The sequence below is a fragment of the Brassica napus genome, chromosome A2, assembly GCF_020379485.1.
Source record: "Brassica napus cultivar Da-Ae chromosome A2, Da-Ae, whole genome shotgun sequence".
Taxonomy (NCBI): domain Eukaryota; kingdom Viridiplantae; phylum Streptophyta; class Magnoliopsida; order Brassicales; family Brassicaceae; genus Brassica; species Brassica napus.
The window spans coordinates 1,477,310-1,495,626 of record NC_063435.1 but is presented as its reverse complement, the minus strand read 5'-3'; the positions used below and the strand labels follow the sequence as shown (position 1 = coordinate 1,495,626).

The 18,317-nt window shown below is 39.0% G+C and overlaps 4 protein-coding genes across 7 annotated transcripts; 3 read left to right on the top strand and 1 right to left on the bottom strand.

Moving 5' to 3' along the window:
- Nucleotides 1-1,175: 1,175 nt before the first annotated feature.
- On the top strand, nt 1,176-4,746 carry LOC106367211 (DNA (cytosine-5)-methyltransferase DRM2). 2 transcript variants are annotated; one of them, XM_022699011.2, is made up of 11 exons: nt 1,211-1,285; nt 1,390-1,427; nt 1,548-1,728; nt 1,801-1,850; nt 1,953-2,052; nt 2,134-2,180; nt 2,258-2,356; nt 2,468-2,564; nt 3,070-3,167; nt 3,327-4,004; nt 4,085-4,746. In XM_022699011.2, the coding sequence occupies exons 2-11, from the start codon at nt 1,425-1,427 to the stop codon at nt 4,523-4,525; spliced, it is 1,794 nt and encodes a 597-aa protein (XP_022554732.1). In that variant the 5' UTR covers nt 1,211-1,285; nt 1,390-1,424; the 3' UTR covers nt 4,526-4,746. The 2 variants fall into 2 exon arrangements, with proteins under 2 accessions (XP_048604373.1, XP_022554732.1); XM_048748416.1 differs by having other exon boundaries at nt 1,176-1,451.
- A 626-nt stretch (nt 4,747-5,372) lies between these two features.
- On the bottom strand, nt 5,373-9,221 carry LOC106367212 (DEAD-box ATP-dependent RNA helicase 46). Of its 2 annotated transcripts, none has more exons than XM_022699007.2 (8): nt 9,074-9,221; nt 8,448-8,770; nt 8,212-8,370; nt 8,058-8,126; nt 7,052-7,321; nt 6,629-6,979; nt 5,812-6,560; nt 5,373-5,731 (listed from the first exon to the last, which is right to left on the bottom strand). In XM_022699007.2, exons 2-8 carry the CDS (start codon nt 8,754-8,756, stop codon nt 5,599-5,601), a joined length of 2,040 nt encoding a protein of 679 aa, XP_022554728.2. In that variant the 5' UTR covers nt 8,757-8,770; nt 9,074-9,221; the 3' UTR covers nt 5,373-5,598. The 2 variants fall into 2 exon arrangements, with proteins under 2 accessions (XP_022554728.2, XP_022554729.2); XM_022699008.2 differs by having other exon boundaries at nt 5,373-5,728.
- A 2,830-nt stretch (nt 9,222-12,051) lies between these two features.
- Nucleotides 12,052-13,967, top strand: LOC106429961 (high affinity nitrate transporter 2.7). The gene is made up of 2 exons (XM_013870731.3): nt 12,052-13,410; nt 13,481-13,967. Exons 1-2 carry the CDS (start codon nt 12,257-12,259, stop codon nt 13,779-13,781), a joined length of 1,455 nt encoding a protein of 484 aa, XP_013726185.2. The 5' UTR covers nt 12,052-12,256; the 3' UTR covers nt 13,782-13,967.
- Nucleotides 13,968-14,596: 629 nt separating this feature from the next.
- On the top strand, nt 14,597-16,908 carry LOC106367214 (WW domain-binding protein 11). 2 transcript variants are annotated; one of them, XM_013806940.3, is made up of 3 exons: nt 14,597-14,940; nt 15,129-15,407; nt 15,668-16,908. In XM_013806940.3, the coding sequence occupies exons 1-3, from the start codon at nt 14,662-14,664 to the stop codon at nt 16,718-16,720; spliced, it is 1,611 nt and encodes a 536-aa protein (XP_013662394.2). In that variant the 5' UTR covers nt 14,597-14,661; the 3' UTR covers nt 16,721-16,908. The 2 variants fall into 2 exon arrangements, with proteins under 2 accessions (XP_013662394.2, XP_013662393.2); XM_013806939.3 differs by having other exon boundaries at nt 15,126-15,407.
- The last annotated feature ends 1,409 nt before the right edge of the window (nt 16,909-18,317 follow it).

Genomic DNA, 18,317 nt, shown 5'->3' with positions numbered 1-18,317 from the left:
AAATTGATTTAGTATGATTTATTGTTAATCGGCTTAAACAGACGTTGAAGCCGATTTTAAAACTCAACTTTTCTTGACCTTATTTTTGGAGCCACATAATATACAACTACTGACATATGATGGTATGCAGGGTGTGTTCTTGCTGAATTGCTCCTTGGACAGGTTCTTTGACTCTCGTCACTCTCCAAACCATTTACCCTTTATGAATCCTGTAATGATTGTCACTAAAATTATGTGTATTTACTAATCTTTGGCCAGTTAGCCTCTCTTTCCAGTGGAGTCGAAGATATTTGAGCCTCAATCTCTATATAAAGATGTATGATCACATAAATAGTCTGATTGATTAAGTAATGGAGTTAGCATTGTCAAGATTATTACTACCGATTAGCTTTCGTATTTTAATGAATGTATTTCTGTCGTTTAATGTCTCTTGCCACTATCCAACGCAATCTGGATGATTGACATTTTTTATTAATTTTAAAAACTTACTCATATATATATATATAGATGATTAGTGTATTCACGGTCTTTGACTCGCTATAGATCGTCTCGTGTTAGACCACCACTACTACTAAGTACTAAGTACTAACGAACTAATGTACATTAGGATCCACAAATTTGAATTTCTCATATACTATACAAATTAATTTCGGGACATGGCCTTTTGGATTATCTGTAATACTCTCTTATTATTATTAGGTGTTTTTCTATATATTTATGAAAGATCCCTGTAGACCGAGAATATATTTATATTTAGTTTACTTTTTAAAACTTAATTATTTATCCCAAAATCTTTTTATTCATACAAAATAAAAAGATATAGAAATTGCTGACAAAAAAGATTTTGAAATTTTTGATACAAATAATAATTATCACTGCTAAATTTTCTGACCACACAATTTTTTCATTTTATATTTAAATATTAATATAATTGATGAGAAATTTGTGATCAAAATTTTAATGCGCCAGCTGTAAAACAATAATAACAACTACACTACCATAACAGCTGTATTCCAATATCTTGATGTTTAAACAAAATTTTCTCTTTTTTGAAAAACAAAATTGAATGTGCCAGCTGTAATGAAAAAGACAGCTGGTCATGCAAAATGACAAATGTATTTCAATGTCTATTGATTTTTAAACAAAAATAATAATTATTAAGGATATCTTTGTAATTAACCATTTTAACTTTATCTCTTGAAAAAGATATGAAGTAGTATTCAGTAAGCCATAGTTATATCCAAACGTTAGAACACAGACAGCGGGAGCGTTTCCATTTATTTGGGTATTGAGTCCACGATATTTCTATGTCTGTGTATCTTTCATGTTGCGTCGGCCACTGATGATCTGTTAATGGTAATGATTTTCTTTTTCTTTTCTAACACACAGGAGAGATCCAAGTCTTAACCCTAACTACAACAACAATGGTACACTACGATTATTTCCATTTTGTATGCCCTATTCTTTTTTTTTAAACAATATACCCTATTTTATTTAAGAGGTTAAAACTATTGCTGAAGTTTTGGTGGATTTTCATTTTTGTCCAGGTTCAAAACGACGACTCTGCTGAGTGGAATACAGATGACGATTTGTATTTTGAGATTGATAACTTTCAGTCTTCTCCAAAGTCATCATCTCCTGTAGTCACTTCTTCAGACCACATGTTTGCTACGCTTGTTGACATGGGATTTTCAGATGACGTGATCGATAGAGCAATTCAGGAAAATGGTGAGCCATTTTTGTATGTGAATGAATACATTTGTTTGTTTAGTTTTAATGTCATTATCAATGATTTTGCAGGACCAAATGCTGAAACTTCCGCCATTATTGACACTATATCCAAGTACTCGGTTAGTTTTCAATTTTTGTTTTGATGGGTTCTTTCTTTGTCATATACAGTTTGTCCATGTCTTAGTGTATTCTCTCATTTACTCTATGATTATGTTGTGAAGATGAACTGTGAACCTAGCTCTTCTAAGTCTAAGACTATCGATCACTTCCTTGCCATGGGATTTGATGAGGAAAAAATTATCAAAGCCATACATAAACATGGTAGACATTTATCTCTCTCTCTCTTTTAAAGTATGAAGTTAAACTCTATGACTTTCTTTACATTTGTTTTGTATCTTGCAGGAGAAGAAAACATGGAAGAGATAGCAAATGCACTCCTCTCTTCTGAAGTAAGTGGTGATATTATGAAGATACCATGTCTTCTGATATTAACAAAAATATCTTAAATTTTATTGGTGGTTTGTAGGCAGATACATTGCCTATAATGAAAGAAGAAGATAACATGGACTGGTCAGATAGTGATGATGAGATGAAATACGCTGATTTGTTGAGCTCAGACAACGAGGTATATTTAGCAGTACACAAAACAAGTTTATAATTGTATCTCAGTGTTATTTGCATATATGTATAGGTTATATGCACTTTAATAACTATTTTTATTTTTAAACAATTACAGAAAGATCAAGACTCCTTTGATAGCTGCAATCCATTGAGTTCTTTGGTGAAAATGGGTTTCTCCGAGCTAGAAGCTTCTCTAGCTATAGAGAGATGTGGTAAGGTTCCCTTTTGCTTCTTTTTTCTTCACGTTTCTTCCCAAGGAAGTGACATAAACTGTGATTAAATGAAACCATAGCCTCTGCTTGTATGGTGTAGGCGTTACATGTTTCTATTTTTCTCACTTATCTATCATATGGTGTTGTGTGCCTTACACTTATGTGTTACATGGTTTAGGCTTGTCTATCATAGCCTATGCTTGTATGGACTAGGTGTTACATGTTTCTATTTCTCTCTCACTTATCTATTATTTAGTGTTGCCTCAAACTTAGGCGTTACATGTATATCATAGACTCTGCTTGTATGGTGTAGGCGCTACATGTTTCTATTTCTCTCTCACTTATCTATCATATGGTGCTGCCTTAAACTTAGGCGTTACAAACTTACATGGCTTAGGCTTATCTATCGTAGCCTATACTTGTATGGTGTATGGTTACATGTTGCTATTTCTCAGTCACTTATCTTTCATATAGGGTTGCGTTAAACTTATCTGAAAATTTTCAGGAGACAGTGTGAGCATTGCAGACCTCGCGGACTTTATTTGTGCCGCTCATATAGCTAGAGAATTTGATGAGTTTCACATTGACCCTGAAGAACAAAAGGTATGGTTAAGAAAGAACTCCTATAAAAGTCTGTCCTGCAAGTTGATTCGTTTCATAAGTTGTTGTAGTTAAAGGTTGATGATTTTGTGGGAACTTGTTGATTTGTTGTTCATTATCATTGGAAACCAGCAATATTAAACCTTGATTTTGTGTATGCAGCCTAGACAGAACATCAAGAAAAGGAGGAAGGAGCCTAGGCCATCCGCTAATAACCAGCCGCTTCACCTACCAAACCCAATGATAGGATTTGGTGTTCCAAATGAGGCGGTGTTCATCACACATAGATCTCTCCCAGCACTAGCTCGTGCCCCACCGTATTTCTACTATGAAAACGTTGCTTGTGCACCTACAGGCGTTTGGGAGACGATCTCAAGTCATTTGTATGACGTTCTACCAGAGTTTGTGGACTCCAAGTTCATATGCGCGGCAGCGAGGAAGAGAGGCTATGTGCACAACCTCCCCATCAGCAACAGATACCAGATTCAACCTGCTCCAAAACTAACGATTCAAGAGGCGCTTCCGCACACTAGGAAATGGTGGCCAGCATGGGACACAAGGACCAAACTGAACTGCATACTTACCGTTCATGCTAGTGCTCAGACAACAAAGAGGATCCGCTTAGAACTTGAAGCTCATACTGGCGAACCATCTGAGGCGACAAAAAGGTATGTCATTGAGCAGTGTAGGAGGTGGAACCTTGTATGGGTGGGAAAAAACAAAGTGGCGCCACTCGATGCAGATGAAATAGAGTCTCTTCTTGGGTTTCCAAAATATCATACTCGAGGTGGTGGCATTAGTAATACCGATCGTTTGAAGTCACTTGGCAATTCTTTTCAGGTAACTTGACCTTGCATTTGCATACATGTAATGCGTTTTGCTTATGTTTTGATATTTTGTGTTTGAACTTGTTCTTTTAGGTGGACACAGTGGCATATCATTTGTCTGTCCTAAAACCCTTGTTTCCTGACGGTATTAATGTTCTCTCACTGTTCACGGGTATTGGTGGTGGAGAAGTGGCACTTCACCGTCTCAAAATCCCGATGAAAACAGTCATCTCTGTGGAGATTTCAGAAGTAAACAGAAACATCTTGAGGGACTTTTGGGAGCAAACTAACCAAAGAGGAGTGTTGATAGAGTTTGAAGACGTGCAAGACCTAACTAGAGACAAAATCATAGAGTTGATGAAGCGGTTTGGTGGGTTTGACCTTGTGATTGGAGGTAGTCCGTGTAACAACCTCGCGGGTGGTAACAGAGTAAACAGGAGTGGTCTTGAAGGTGAACAGTCTTCGTTGTTCTTTGAGTATTGTCGGATTCTGGAGGTTGTTCGTGAGACAACAATGGAGATGAGAAGATCTTGATGGTGACAACAATGGAGATGAGAAGATCTTGATGGTTCTGGGATAAAACTTAGTTTGAACTCTATTATTATCGTAACACAATATCATCTCGTCTGAGGATAAGTGTGTGTTTAATATAAGTAGCGGGGTCTGGTCTTCTTTTGTTTAGGTGGTGGTCTGTTATGAACTATGTCGTGTGGATGATCATTAAAACGTTTTTAATATTAGTTGTTACATATGAAGTTATGAAGTCTACTGAACCAAACTAGGGTTAATGGATTAGAGTATGTGAGCTCAGTCATTGACTCATGAGTGTCTTTAACCTAATCTAATAACGAATAGTATATAAGAGAGGTTATATAAAGGGTATCAGGCGTGTTTAGTGATCAACCATGGAGGGAGAGGAGGTGAGAAATTTCATTAAAACTTTCATTTTTTCAAGCTTGTAAAGTTCTATCATCAATAGGCCCTTATGCGAATTCTGTGGACTAGTGCAAGGAACTTATGTGGTCGATTATGATCAGTATTAGTGGGCTTGTTCTCGACCAAACTTATTCACAATCTCTGTGTGCAATTAAAAGATGTCTGTCTAGTTTTTCTTTGAATTCTGATTATTTTGATTTAACATTGCCTTGGCTTCATGTAATAACTTATAAACATCGTAACATTTTTCTATCAATTATCAGAATTTCATAGGGACGTAGACAAAACAGAGTCCCAAGGTATTTATAAGTAGACGATTTTATATCTCTTTGGTGCATATATTCACTAATTTATAAATTCAATAACCAAACAAGCTTGTTATTTCAAAATATCAGTCATTATAGCTAAGAACAACCAACTTATAACACCATCAGCAAAGAACAAGAGCCCATAAACGAGATTTTTTGTCTTGATAATAATATAAACACAAAAGGTTTCTCCGTAGAACAACAAAAAAAAAACATTAGAAGTATCTTGTACTGGTGTGTGGTGTTAAAAGTTATAGCGACTTTACACCAACACACACACTACACAAAATGAATAATTAACCGAAAGGGGCACACTTTCATATAACTAAATATTATCCCCTATCTGGTAAAAAACCCAACAAGTTACTTCTGTCTCATCATCATAGCCTCGTGAAAGCTGCGAGGCGGTGAGGAAGTGGACGGTCCAGCAGCAGCTCTGTTGAATCTCTCAGGACTACGGCTTCTCTCTCTTCCCCATCCTGAGCCACGACCACTGCTTCAAACCACCAAAAAAAGAAAAATTAATTTCATTTACAAGAGTTATGAGATCCCAATGAGTCTAAGGGAATTTATTACCTGTCACGTGAATCACCACCACCACGTCCACCATAACCGGAACCACCACGCCCACCATAACCAGAATCACCTCGACCACCATAACCGGAATCACCTCGACCACCATAACTGGAACCACCTCGACCTCCATAACCAGAATCACCACGACCACCATAACCGGAATCACCACGGCCACCACCACGACCACCATAACCAGAATCACCATAGCCGCCGCCGCCACCACCACCACCAGAAGGTGTACCCCAGCGGCGGAACTTGTTCATACCACCACCGCGAGTAGCCAACTCACGGACCTCCTGAGGGACTTTCTGGCTTGCTCCTTCCAAGATCTTGATCAGATCCGAGGCATGTTTTGCATCTTGGTCCCCAAAGAAAGTGTAAGCTAAACCGGTCGCTCCAGCTCTTCCCGTTCTTCCGATCCTATGAACATAATCCTCAACTCCATTTGGGAAATCATAGTTCACCACCACCCTGATGTCTTTAACATCGAGTCCACGAGCAGCTACGTCTGTTGCAACGAGAACAGGAGTCCTCCCACTCCTAAACTGATTCAGCACATCATCTCGCTCTTGCTGAGACTTGTCTCCATGTATAGCGTTAGCTCCAAACGTCCGCGTCAAGTTCCTCGCGAGAGTATCACACATCCTCTTGGTCGAACAGAAGATTATTATCTTGGAGCCTGGCTCCTGAGATCGCAGTATCTGCTCCAACCTTCGTTGTTTCTCCATCGGTGGTATCACTTCAATAGTCTGTTTCAAAATAAAGAAACCATCAGATCTATTCATGTAACTATGTCTTAACAGTATCATGTCCAAACCTGAGTAATAGACTTGTTGGCTACGAGCTCATCGACGTTACCGATGTTGACTTGCGCAGGGCTAGAAAGCAGATCAGACGCGATTTTCCTGACCTCTTTAGGCCACGTGGCTGTGTACATGAGGGTTTGACGCTTAGTGGGAACCTCGTTAACAATCTTCCTGATCTGAGGCTCGAATCCCATGTCCAGCATTCTATCAGCCTCGTCCAGCACAAGGTAAGACACTTGGTGAAGACTGATTCTCTTCATCTCAAGGATATCATTTAATCTCCCGGGGGTTGCAATGACGATATCGACACCTCTCTCTATTTCCTTCAGCTGAGGACCCTTTGGTGCTCCACCATACAAACACTACACAGAAACGACTCAATAAGTAATTTCTCAAATAAGCAAGTTTCAGTATTATAGATTCAATGGACTTACGGCACAGGAGATTCTTGACGACTTCCCAAACTTCAAAGCTTCGGCTTGGATCTGTGTGGCTAGCTCCCTAGTAGGTGACAGCACCAAGATCGTTGGGCCCATTCTCGAGTCATTGCGGACACGCTGGAGATGCATGAAGCCTGGAATCAAGTAACCGAGAGTTTTCCCAGAGCCTGTTTTAGCAACGGCTACAATGTCTCTGTTCTGCATCGCAACTGGCCATGACTGAGCTTGGATTGGACTTGGAGCAGAGAACCCTGCACCGTATAACTGAAAAAAAAAAAACAAGAATACACTTTAGAGAAAGCAACACATAAGGCAGAGCTGTTAGTCACGGCCTATGAAGCATCATCCTCCCAGGAGGAAGAATCTACTTGTGTCTAGACTCAATGGGGGTGAAATGAATATCATTAACATCAAAAAGGTTCTGCCACGAGCTTTGGGTGTTAATATGAAAGTCCTTACCAAAATATTTGGTCCACCGAAAAGGGCACGCCAAATAATTTGCAAGGACCCCAAAGAAGTGGCACAGTGTACGACATTGGCTCCTCCAAGAGCAAATATCGCACCTGGGGGACAAAAAGAGAGTGCACGTGGCGTAATATTGTGACTCTCTACTCAAGTGTGTCTAGCCGCCAGTAATTGCTAAAATCTTAAATTTTATAAATTCTCATAAGAGAAATATAGCTGGTGGGGCGATAGGGGGCAGAGAAGTATGGGAATAGAATGTAGCCCACTCCTCCACCAAAACAAAAAACAGTTGAAGAACGCAGACATAATAATAAGTATGGGCTGGCTATCAGACAAAACAGTTGTTTCATAAAAGTGTAAAATAATGAATCCAACAGGAAAAAAAAAACAAAACTCAAACTAGTCTTAGCACTTGGAAGAGCAATGTAAAAAAAAAAATACACATATTACTCTCCCATAACCAAAGTCAGTGTGAGAATTAAAAAAAAAACATGATGTGATTGTGATATGAAAAAAAAAAAAGAAGATCTCTTACCTCCCGCAGAAGCTCTGGAGGGAAACCAGTGGCTTCAAAAGACATTAGAGGTGGTGGTACTTGGCCTCCCTAGCAAGAATTAAAAAATGAATACCAGAGTCAGTAATGGATAGAAACTTATGGTTAAATGAAGAGAGACTCAAGAATACTTAACAGTGACAGTAATTTCATGGCGGCGGCAATAAGCCTCTGGAGACATTTTTTCAATCGCTGCAGCCGAAGGAGGAGGCACTACGGCAGACGATCCACCAGACGAAGCATTCCCTAGTCCACTGGCAGCGTTACTTGAATTCACAGGTCCACTTCTGCTTGCCTGTCTCAAACAAAAGAGGGATATAAATACAATGCGGCAAGCAAATATAAATCAAAGGTATAATAAATCATCAGTACCTCACTGAACCTTGATCCAGAGTCAGTCTTAGGCCCATCACTGCCCTTAGTATACTTATCCTCATCCTTTCCAGAACTGAACCCAGAGGAAGGTTGTTGCTGAGCCTGAACCGAAGAGCTTACAGGAGGAGCAGGAGAAGGTTTGGGAGGAGCTAAACCAGGAGGTCTCTCGTACTGAGTAACATTGGTCTCAGGGTTCCAAAAGTACAAGTACCCGGTTCTGCTATCCACAAGACCTTTCCACGGCTTAGGGAGGTTAGGATCCTCAGGCGCGTAACGAATCGTCGAAGCAGTAGCTGTAGCAGCCATTACACCAAAAGTCCCTGGAACAAAGAACGAAACAATGTAAAAAAAAAGCCATTAATAGCTTCGGACAGATGAAAAAGGACAAAGCTTTTGTCTTTTCACATCCTTTTCTGGAAATAAAAAAACAAAACCCTAACATGCAAAAAGAACAGATTCGAGCAGACAACAAGACGAAACACAAAGAGAGAGACAATCTACGACAGAAGCTAGGGGAAACGATAAAATGCAGCTTAAATCCCCAAACGAATGTCGGAAAATCGGATCCGGTGGGGGTTTCAGGACGAAGAACAAAACTGGAAAGAAGATTCGAGAACCCTTACTCCGACGAAGAGAGAGCGTATGTTGCAGATTCGACGAAGAAAGGTCGAAAAGGAGAGAGCTTTGAGTATTCTACTCTCTCACTCACTATGGGAATATACGCCACAGAGGAGAAGCAGAGAGAAACGCGTGCCGGTTCGTTTCTAAAACTTTTCACTTTTTAAGGAAATATCTCCCTCTCTCAGCACCTGAGCGGGCTTTTTCTTTGTTTTTTTTAACCTAATAATTAACTCGGCCCATATAATAGGCCCATTACTGTGTAATGACTTTTTTTGCAAGGCAACAGAAACAGGGCTTTTAATCAATTTTGAGAGTTAATTCAAAAGCTTTTCTTTAGTTGATTCAAAAGATCTTGGTGTGCAGGAGGTGAAAGATTCTCTTTATCTCAGTTACAATCTTACATATGAGTAATGCTTCTGGTTTGATTTGTAGTTTTTAGTTTTTGAAGGTAGTGGTTTCTTCTTTGGGTTGTGCCAAGTGAGATTAAATAACTTCTCAAGTTTGAATGATTAAATACGATATGACTGAGTTAAAATAAAACGATTGAGGATATAGAAAATTACAAAGAATTGTTCTTCATTTTTTGCTTTTGTTTTCATATTCAACTAGCTAAATTACAAAATTTGTGGGATATGAGAAAAGAAAGAGCTTTTGTGTGTTAAGCTGACTTTTATTACAAGGCAACAGAAATAGTGCTTTTAATAAATTTTGAGAGCTAATTCAAAAGCTAATTTTAGTTGATTCATAAGAGCTTGGTGTGCAGGAGGTGAAAGATCCTCTTTAACTCGGTTACTTTCTTACATATGACCCATGTTCGAAACTACGCTAGGCGTAACGCGTGCGGTTGGGTAGGGCCTAGCGCCGAATCAATTAATCGGAGATTATACGGGGATTAATCGGGGCGTAATTTTAGATTATTTATATACATTTATGGGTTTATATTTTAAATATGTAAACTAGAAAAATAATCTTGCATGGTTCAGTGGCTAGACGCATTTATTACTCCTTACAGGTCATGAGTTCGAGTAAAGGAGAGCTCTTTTTATTCCATTTTGTAACGTTTTAGGTTAAATGAAAGCAAAATGACGAAAATAACCCCGTCTCCTACCTTAAACCTGCGAATTTTCAGACAAAACTTCAGCCGCTAGTTCGTTTTTTGTTGCGATTTTCATGGTTTTTCTTGCAAATCTCATAAGTTTCAAACAATATATAACAAATCTATTGTGAAACACTTAACTACAGACTTCAAATCACCAGAATACTGATTTCTTCAACTTTTCCGAGTAACTGACCGCCCAAAGCCAAATCGCGGCGGTTCCTGGCCGCAACGCGCTTTTCCGGCGAGTATCCGGCCGCCTAAGCCGCGTTTTTGAACATGGCATATGACTAAAGCTTCTGATACAATTTTTTTTTTCTGATACAATTGTTTGATTTGTAATTTTTTAGTTTTTTTTCTTTTTTTTTTAGGAGGTAATTTTTTAGTTTTTGAAGGTAGTGTTTCTCCTTTGAATGATTAAATACGATATGAGTGAGTTAAAATAATATGATTGAGGATATAGAAAATTAAAAAGAATTGTTCTTCGTTTTTGCTTTTGTTTCATATTCAACTAGTAATTAGATTACAAAATTTATGGGCTACGAGGAAAGAAAGAGCTATTACTATTACTTTGTTTGTGCATCAAAAGAGCGTTTGCTTTTCTATCTTGTTCATTGACTTCATATCGCCTTGAGATTTCTCCAAAGGTACCTTCCGCTAGCCATATCAACAAACATCCAGAATCCATTATACATCTTCCTCTTGAAACCGAGTCCTTGTTTATCATCTTTCTCCTTGGGTTCCACTGGTGAGTCAAGCTCTGGAGAAGAATCCACCGTCTTCCAAGTGAAATATCCAGCGAGTACTACTGAGAAGAACACTATTACGAACCTCAACGGACACATCTTCTTTACCTTATGGAAACAAGAAAGCAGAGAACGAAGAAAAATATATATAGAAGAGTCTATTTGTGTAGGGCTTGTGAAAGTCTGAGAATATAGAAGAAAGCAAGGAGAAGTTGAGATATATATTTATAGGTTCTGCATTACATCTTCTAGAAAAGGAAACGCGTTTCTAAATATATTTTCCTTTATTTGTTTGAATCTATTATTTTCCTTTTCATTTAGTTGGCAAAAAGGAAATCTATTTAAATATGTGATTCTGATTAAGAATTACGGATTATATGTTATCTGTTGTGTTAGAAGCTTCTATTTATCTTTTGATAAATAGTTTTGGTTATGTCCTTACCAAATTTAAAATTTTCAAAATCTGTATAACAACTAAAATCACAACAATTGCCTTTTAAAAACAGTAACATCGTAATAAATTCACAAAGTATCTAAAAGAGTTCATCGATGCAGTAGCCTCCAATCTCCAGTCACTGCTCAATGAGTCTACTGACTCTACTCTTGTCTGACCATCTCTGCCAACAATACAAAAATAATGCTGGCCATTATGAAAACACAAGAGATAGTACAAGTTTTACTTCTAAAGGAATCCCTGTGATGGCTTTGGTTGATGAAAGGAAGTTTGGTGGTAAACTTTATTCTCTATACAAGTTTCCTTTTAACCGGGGGATCCACTTGGAATCAATTTTATTGATGGAATCAAGAGATAATCTTTTGCTGTTTGTGGTGAGCAGTTCTTGGTAAAGAGATTCATTGGCTTCACAAAGGTTTTAGTGTAATTAATTATACTGTAAACTGTACATTTTATATGTTCTTGCATGCTGAGTAGTGAGTATAAATTAAAAGGGGTTTTCATAACCGGACTAAACCAACTCGAGTCCTGGAATCAGAATTGATTAGATTCGATGTATGGTTTGATAACGTGTGATAACTTATGAAGTTAAGATAGATGCGTAACGTGTCGTCTTCCTTTGTGCCATTTATGCAAAAATACAAAAGTACAAATATCAAGGTAGGGAGCTTAGAACAACACTAAAGATAGTAATAAAAGGAGTTGTAAGATATCATGTTTTTTCGGTTTGTATATCATGTTTTTTTTCGACACACATATATATCATGTTTTTAATTGAAGATAGTGATGTTGTAATAAGATAGATTAATTCTAGCCACACTATCAACACGATATTTGTTGAATATAATGACTACCGGGGGATCATGGAGTTAGCGAGGTATTAACTGTCATGGAGCCATCTCAACGTAACACCGAAACGCCGTCGTTTGAGTATGCCACAGTCCCTGTTGATTCCAGCGGGCGAGCCACCGTGTTCCGACCGTTCTCTCTCTCCTCCCCCCACTCACGCGCCTTTCACCTAGCGTGGCTCTCACTCTTCTCCTGCTTCTTCTCCACCTTCTCCATCCCTCCTCTAATCCCCGTCATCTCCTCCGACCTCCGCCTCTCCGCCTCCGCCGTATCCGCCGCCGGAACCGCCTCCTTCGCCGGCTCCATTTTCTCCCGCCTCGCCATGGGCCCGCTCTGCGATCTCATCGGCCCGCGCACCTCCTCCGCGATCCTCTCTTTCCTCACCGCTCCCGCCATCCTCTCCACCGCCTTCGTCTCCTCTCCCACTTCCTTCGTCCTCGTCCGCTTCTTCGTCGGCTTCTCGCTAGCTAACTTCGTCGCTAATCAGTACTGGATGTCCTCCATGTTCTCCGGCAACGTCGTCGGTCTCGCTAACGGCGTCTCCGCCGGTTGGGCTAACGTCGGCGCTGGTCTCTCTCAGCTCCTTATGCCTATTCTCTACACGACCATCGCTGAGTTCCTCCCACGCGATGTCTCTTGGCGCGTGTCGTTCGTGTTCCCCGCCGTTTTCCAGGTGATCACCGCCGTACTAGTTCTCCTCTACGGACAAGACACACCCGACGGTAAGAGAAAAGCCTACAAAGACAGAACTCAGTTAGAAGAAGAAGAACGTTCGAGTTTTGTCCGAATCCTTCTCGACGGACTTGGAGACTACAGAGCGTGGATTCTAGCTTTGCTGTACGGTTACTCGTTCGGCGTCGAGCTCACGACGGACAACATGATCGCAGGATACTTCTACGAGCGGTTCGGCGTGAATCTTGAGGCGGCGGGGACGATCGCGGCGAGTTTCGCGATATCGAACGTGGCGTCGCGGCCGGCGGGAGGGATGGTTTCGGACTTGCTGGGGAAAAGGTTCGGGATGAGAGGGAGGCTGTGGGGGCTGTGGATAGTGCAGTCGGTGGCTGGGTTGTTGTGTTTGTTACTCGGACGAGTCAACTCGCTCTGGGGATCAATCGCCGTCATGTGGGTCTTCTCTATATTCGTCCAAGCTGCTTCTGGACTCATCTTTGGCGTCGTCCCCTTCGTCTCCACAAGGTTAGGAGTGTCACTGTTTTGATTTTATTTTTTTAAGTAATTGATTTATTTTTTTAATTTCCGGTGATAGATCGCTAGGAGTGGTGGCGGGAATGACGGGAAGTGGTGGCACTGTAGGAGCGGTGGTGACACAGGTTTTGTTGTTTTCCGGCGATAATGTTAGAAAGCAAAGAAGCATTTCACTTATGGGGTTAATGACTTTTGTCGCGTCTCTTTCTGTCACGCTTATTTACTTTCCACGATGGGGTGGAATCTTTTGTGGTCCTTCTTCGTCTTCCGAATGCGATGATTGTTCCCAGCGGCTACTTGGAGACGAGGAAGAGGACGACGATAAGGTGGTGATTAGTGGTAGACTACGTCCCGTTTGTTGATTCTCGCAACTACTATGCGTTTCGACTAAACCAATGTGTAATAAACTTGTCAAGTGTGTGTATATATGTAATAGCTGAGTTTATGCATGTTGTGGTCAGGCTGAAGAAAACGAGGTGTGGTACTTTATACATGTAAAGCTGAGTTTATATACATATCGAATTGATAAAATGTTGTATTCAAGTTTAGAGATTGAATTGTCAACTTGATTACCTGTTGTAGACTGCTCCGATGCGTTGTATTGTACTATTGTACGAGCTTGAAAGCCCAAAAAAATCTGATATTAATCCAAAAAAATGAACTATTTAATTTTTTAATCCGAATTAATTGAAAAATCGGAATCGAATGGATGCAAAAGTTATATTACTATTATACGAGCTTGAAAGCCCAAAAAGATCTGATAATAATCCAAAAATGAACTTTTTAACTTTTTAATCTGAATTAATTAAAAAACCGAAACAAATAGAACCAAAATTATTTCGGATATAAGTCGTTTCTAATTTTGTTACTCGAACTGAAATTGAAACGAATTTTCTAAATATCTTAACGAATCCTAAACTTCTAGAACCAAAAAATCAAACTAACTGAACCAGAACCGAACCATATAACTGAAATTTGAATGCCGAGGGCTAGTCTTATGTCCTACTTCGAGTTTTGTTTGAAACTAGTTGTCGGTACAAACTCCAAAGTAAAGTTTTCATAGGTTTATTAAAAATTTAAAGCCCAATGGGCTTTACTAGTTTCCAAAGTTCACAATATTGCTCAAGTTATCAAATGGACCCATGATATATATATTTTATTTCCCCACAAGGAAGTTAGAAAATCATATAAAATCAAAGGGGAGACCTTTATATAATAAAGTAAAATCCCATCTTTCGATCGATGAACACGACTCGGTTCTCGGATAAACAGATAATGGATCTGATGAACGACACTAACTCGAACGACGGCGATCATCAGAGATCGCGTGTCGACGATACTAACGATTTAGTGCCCAAGAAGGAAGCGATCGTTCCCAGCTACGATTTTCAGCCTATTCGACCTAACACCACCGTCGGATTGTCTCACTCCGCTTTAGATCTCGCCGGATCCGTCAATTCCACGCCGGCGGCTAGGGGTTTTGCCGCGTCTGATTTTTATCCCGTTAAATCATCCGCAAGAGTAAGATTCCTATTGTCTGTTTATTACAATTACTATGTTTGGCTTTAATGGAATCAGTTAAAGGTTAGGATTGGTTGGTTATTTAATTGTTTTAATTGTTTAATACAGCTGTTGTGTCTATTGTTTGGTGGTTGCATTGGTTGGGATGATGACGATTTAGTTATGGTGTTTTGTTGATGTATTAGCAGAGTTATGGTTCTGTTGACTCTATTGAGCCTTCGAAGTTGTTTGCTGAGAAGGAGCGAGTTAACCCTGAGACGGCGATACTATCTGAGATTGATCGGGTGATGAAGAAGCATGCTGATGACTTGATGAATGTCATGGAAGGTGTTAGTGCACGTCTGACACAGCTGGAGAGTAGGACTAGGAATCTGGAGAATTTGGTGGATGATGTGAAAGTTTCTGTTGGGAACAGTCATGGAAACACTGATGGGAAAATGAGACAGCTTGAAAACATCATGTTAGAGGTAACTTAAAGCATTTGGGAAAAAAACCTAATGTAGATTAATTTGAATTTAGACATAACCAGACTCTTGCCTGAAGTGGAAGTTTGTGGTTTCATGATCTAGAAGCAAGGCCGGTCCTAAAAAACTTTACTAAAACTTTTAATAAATTCTCTATAGCCCCCAAAATCTAAGGGCCAGTCCTAGAAGCAATCTTATGCATTTGAACTTTTTGATATACCAGCGGTTCTACATTACTCAATGTTTGTATAATTTGCATTCAGGTGCAAAGTGGTGTCCAGTTGTTGAAGGACAAACAAGAGATACTTGAAGCGCAGCTTCAGCTCTCAAAGCTTCAGGTATCAAAGGTAGACCAACGTTCCGATAAGCACTCTACACATGTTGAACCCACTGCTCAACCACCCGCAGCACTGCCTCAGCCACCAGCTTCTGCTGCAGCTCCACCATCTCTTACTCAGCAGGGCCTCCCACCACAACAATTTATCCAACAGCACAGCCTCCAGGCACCTTCATCACAACTGCCTCAGCTTCCCAGCCAGTTTCCTCCCCAACAGGAGTCTTATTTCTCCCCGCCTGGTGGTGGTCAGTCCCAGCCGCCACCAGTGAACAATCCTCCTTATCAACCTCCTCCACCTCCTCAAACCCAGTCACTGCATCAACCACCTTACCAGCCACCTCCTCAACAGCCACAGTACCCTCAACAGCCACCTCCTCAGCTTCAACAACCGTCTTCAGGCTACAACCCGGAGGAACCACCTTACCCTTACTCGTCTAACCCTCCTCGTCAACAACCTCCTCCTGCTCCCGCCCCATCTCAACAGTACTACAATAATCCTCCAACGCCACCGTCAATGTACGACGGACCAGGTGGTAGATCCAGCTCAGGCTTCCCTTCCGGATACTCTCCTGAACCTTACCCGTACACCACGCCACCCTCTTCACAGTTTGGAAACTCCCAGTCCATGAAACCGTCACATCAGAGTGGAGGAGGAGGAGGCGGATCTGGTTATCCGCAAATCCCTATGGCTCGCCCACTACCACAAGCTTTACCCATGGCTACAGCTATCAGCAGTGGTGGAAGTGGCGGCGGAGGCTCCGGTTCCCCGAGATCCGGAAGTAATGTCCCAGTGGACGATGTGATCGACAAAGTGAGTAGCATGGGGTTCCCAAGAGACCAGGTGAGAGGAACAGTGAGGGCGTTAACTGAGAACGGTCAAGCCGTGGACCTCAATACTGTTTTAGACAAGCTGATGAATGGAGGTGTGATGCAACAGCAGCAGCAGCAACCACCAAGAGGTTGGTTTGGGGGTCGTTAGCTGTGTCTCCTCCCATGACATTGTATAGAGTCTCATCTCCCATGTCTGATCTTTAGTTCGAGAGCACGTCTTTGAATTACATTCGTGTTTCATTTGTGATTTTACTATTTTCGCAGACCTTTCCATATGTGTTTGAAACAAAAATTCAGAATTTCATTTTCTTCAATGTTCAATTTTTGTATTTGACACTTTTGTTCGCAGACTCGCCATATAATTTGGTCTGAACGTTTTTAACTAAAAGACTTTTTTCCAAGAAAACGTTTTTTTTTTTTTGAACGTCTGATTAATTATGCTATTACAACGATGAGAAATATTACATAGACGATTCTACAGCCGACAATTCTACCATCATATGATAATGCACGTCTGACTGCATCGCTCGAGCCGTCCTATGAGATCCATGTTCGATGATACGCCCTTGCACCATGCTGAAGACCTCTTGTAACCCTTTTTCTCCATGATCTGCATAATTTGCGTTTTCTGGGGTTTGAACCCCAGACCTCCTGGTGTAGAAGTATTAATGAACCCTTAGTCAAACCACTGGACTAAGGGGACTTCCACTCCAAGAAAACGTTTTGATTTCTAAATTATATTTTCATCATCATATAAATATATAATTACATTTGCTTCCACACTCAAATGTTTAATTTTAAACTGTTTAAAATTTGATTGACTTGAACTGAAAACTTAATTAATTATGAAAAGTAAAATTTGGAATTATAACTGGCACAAAAAATATAAATAAATATCTAATATATTAATTTAGGATCCTATTTTTTATCTACTGTTGACAAGTCATAGTAGAACCACTTAATTAATTATTTTATCTGACATATTTAATTATTTATATTAATTCTCACATAATCAATAAAGATTTTATTTATTATTAATATAAAATAGATGCTAAAATATAACTTTTTGAAAAGTAACACAAAAACAAATTAGGCTATAAGAATCAAAATTAATATAATATTTTAGAATCTTAATTTATTAATAAAAAATCAAAAAATTTAATACCAAACATCCAAAAATATTCTATATTGATAAAATTTACTAACCAAATATGATAAATACTACTATGTATACAATTTACTAAATTAATAAAATAGATATTGCTTAAACATGGTTGATAAAAAATTATTACTTAAATATAACAGTGTATTTACTTATAAAATTTAACAAAATACAAAAATGTAGATGTTCAAGTATATGTTCTTAAACACAACATAAAAATATAAATTATCATAAACAAATATCCATTTATAGTATACCAAAATAAATTTTAAAATGTATCGTATACAAACTATATAAATTAAAAAAAGTTATATTGAAAAAGATTTTGTATTTGATTATTTCAGATTGTGAATTTATTGTGCTGAGCTTGAAAATATGTTAATAAGTAATAAAAAATAATAAGAAAGTAAATGTATCAAACAAATCACTATATAATTATTACGAATAAAAAATCTAAACAATAAAATTATATAATTATATAATATATCACTAAATGAAAATATATACTATTCAAACAAAATGTCATTTTTGAGATGTCTTTCTATTTTGCATATATGATATAATATATTTAAACTATATATTA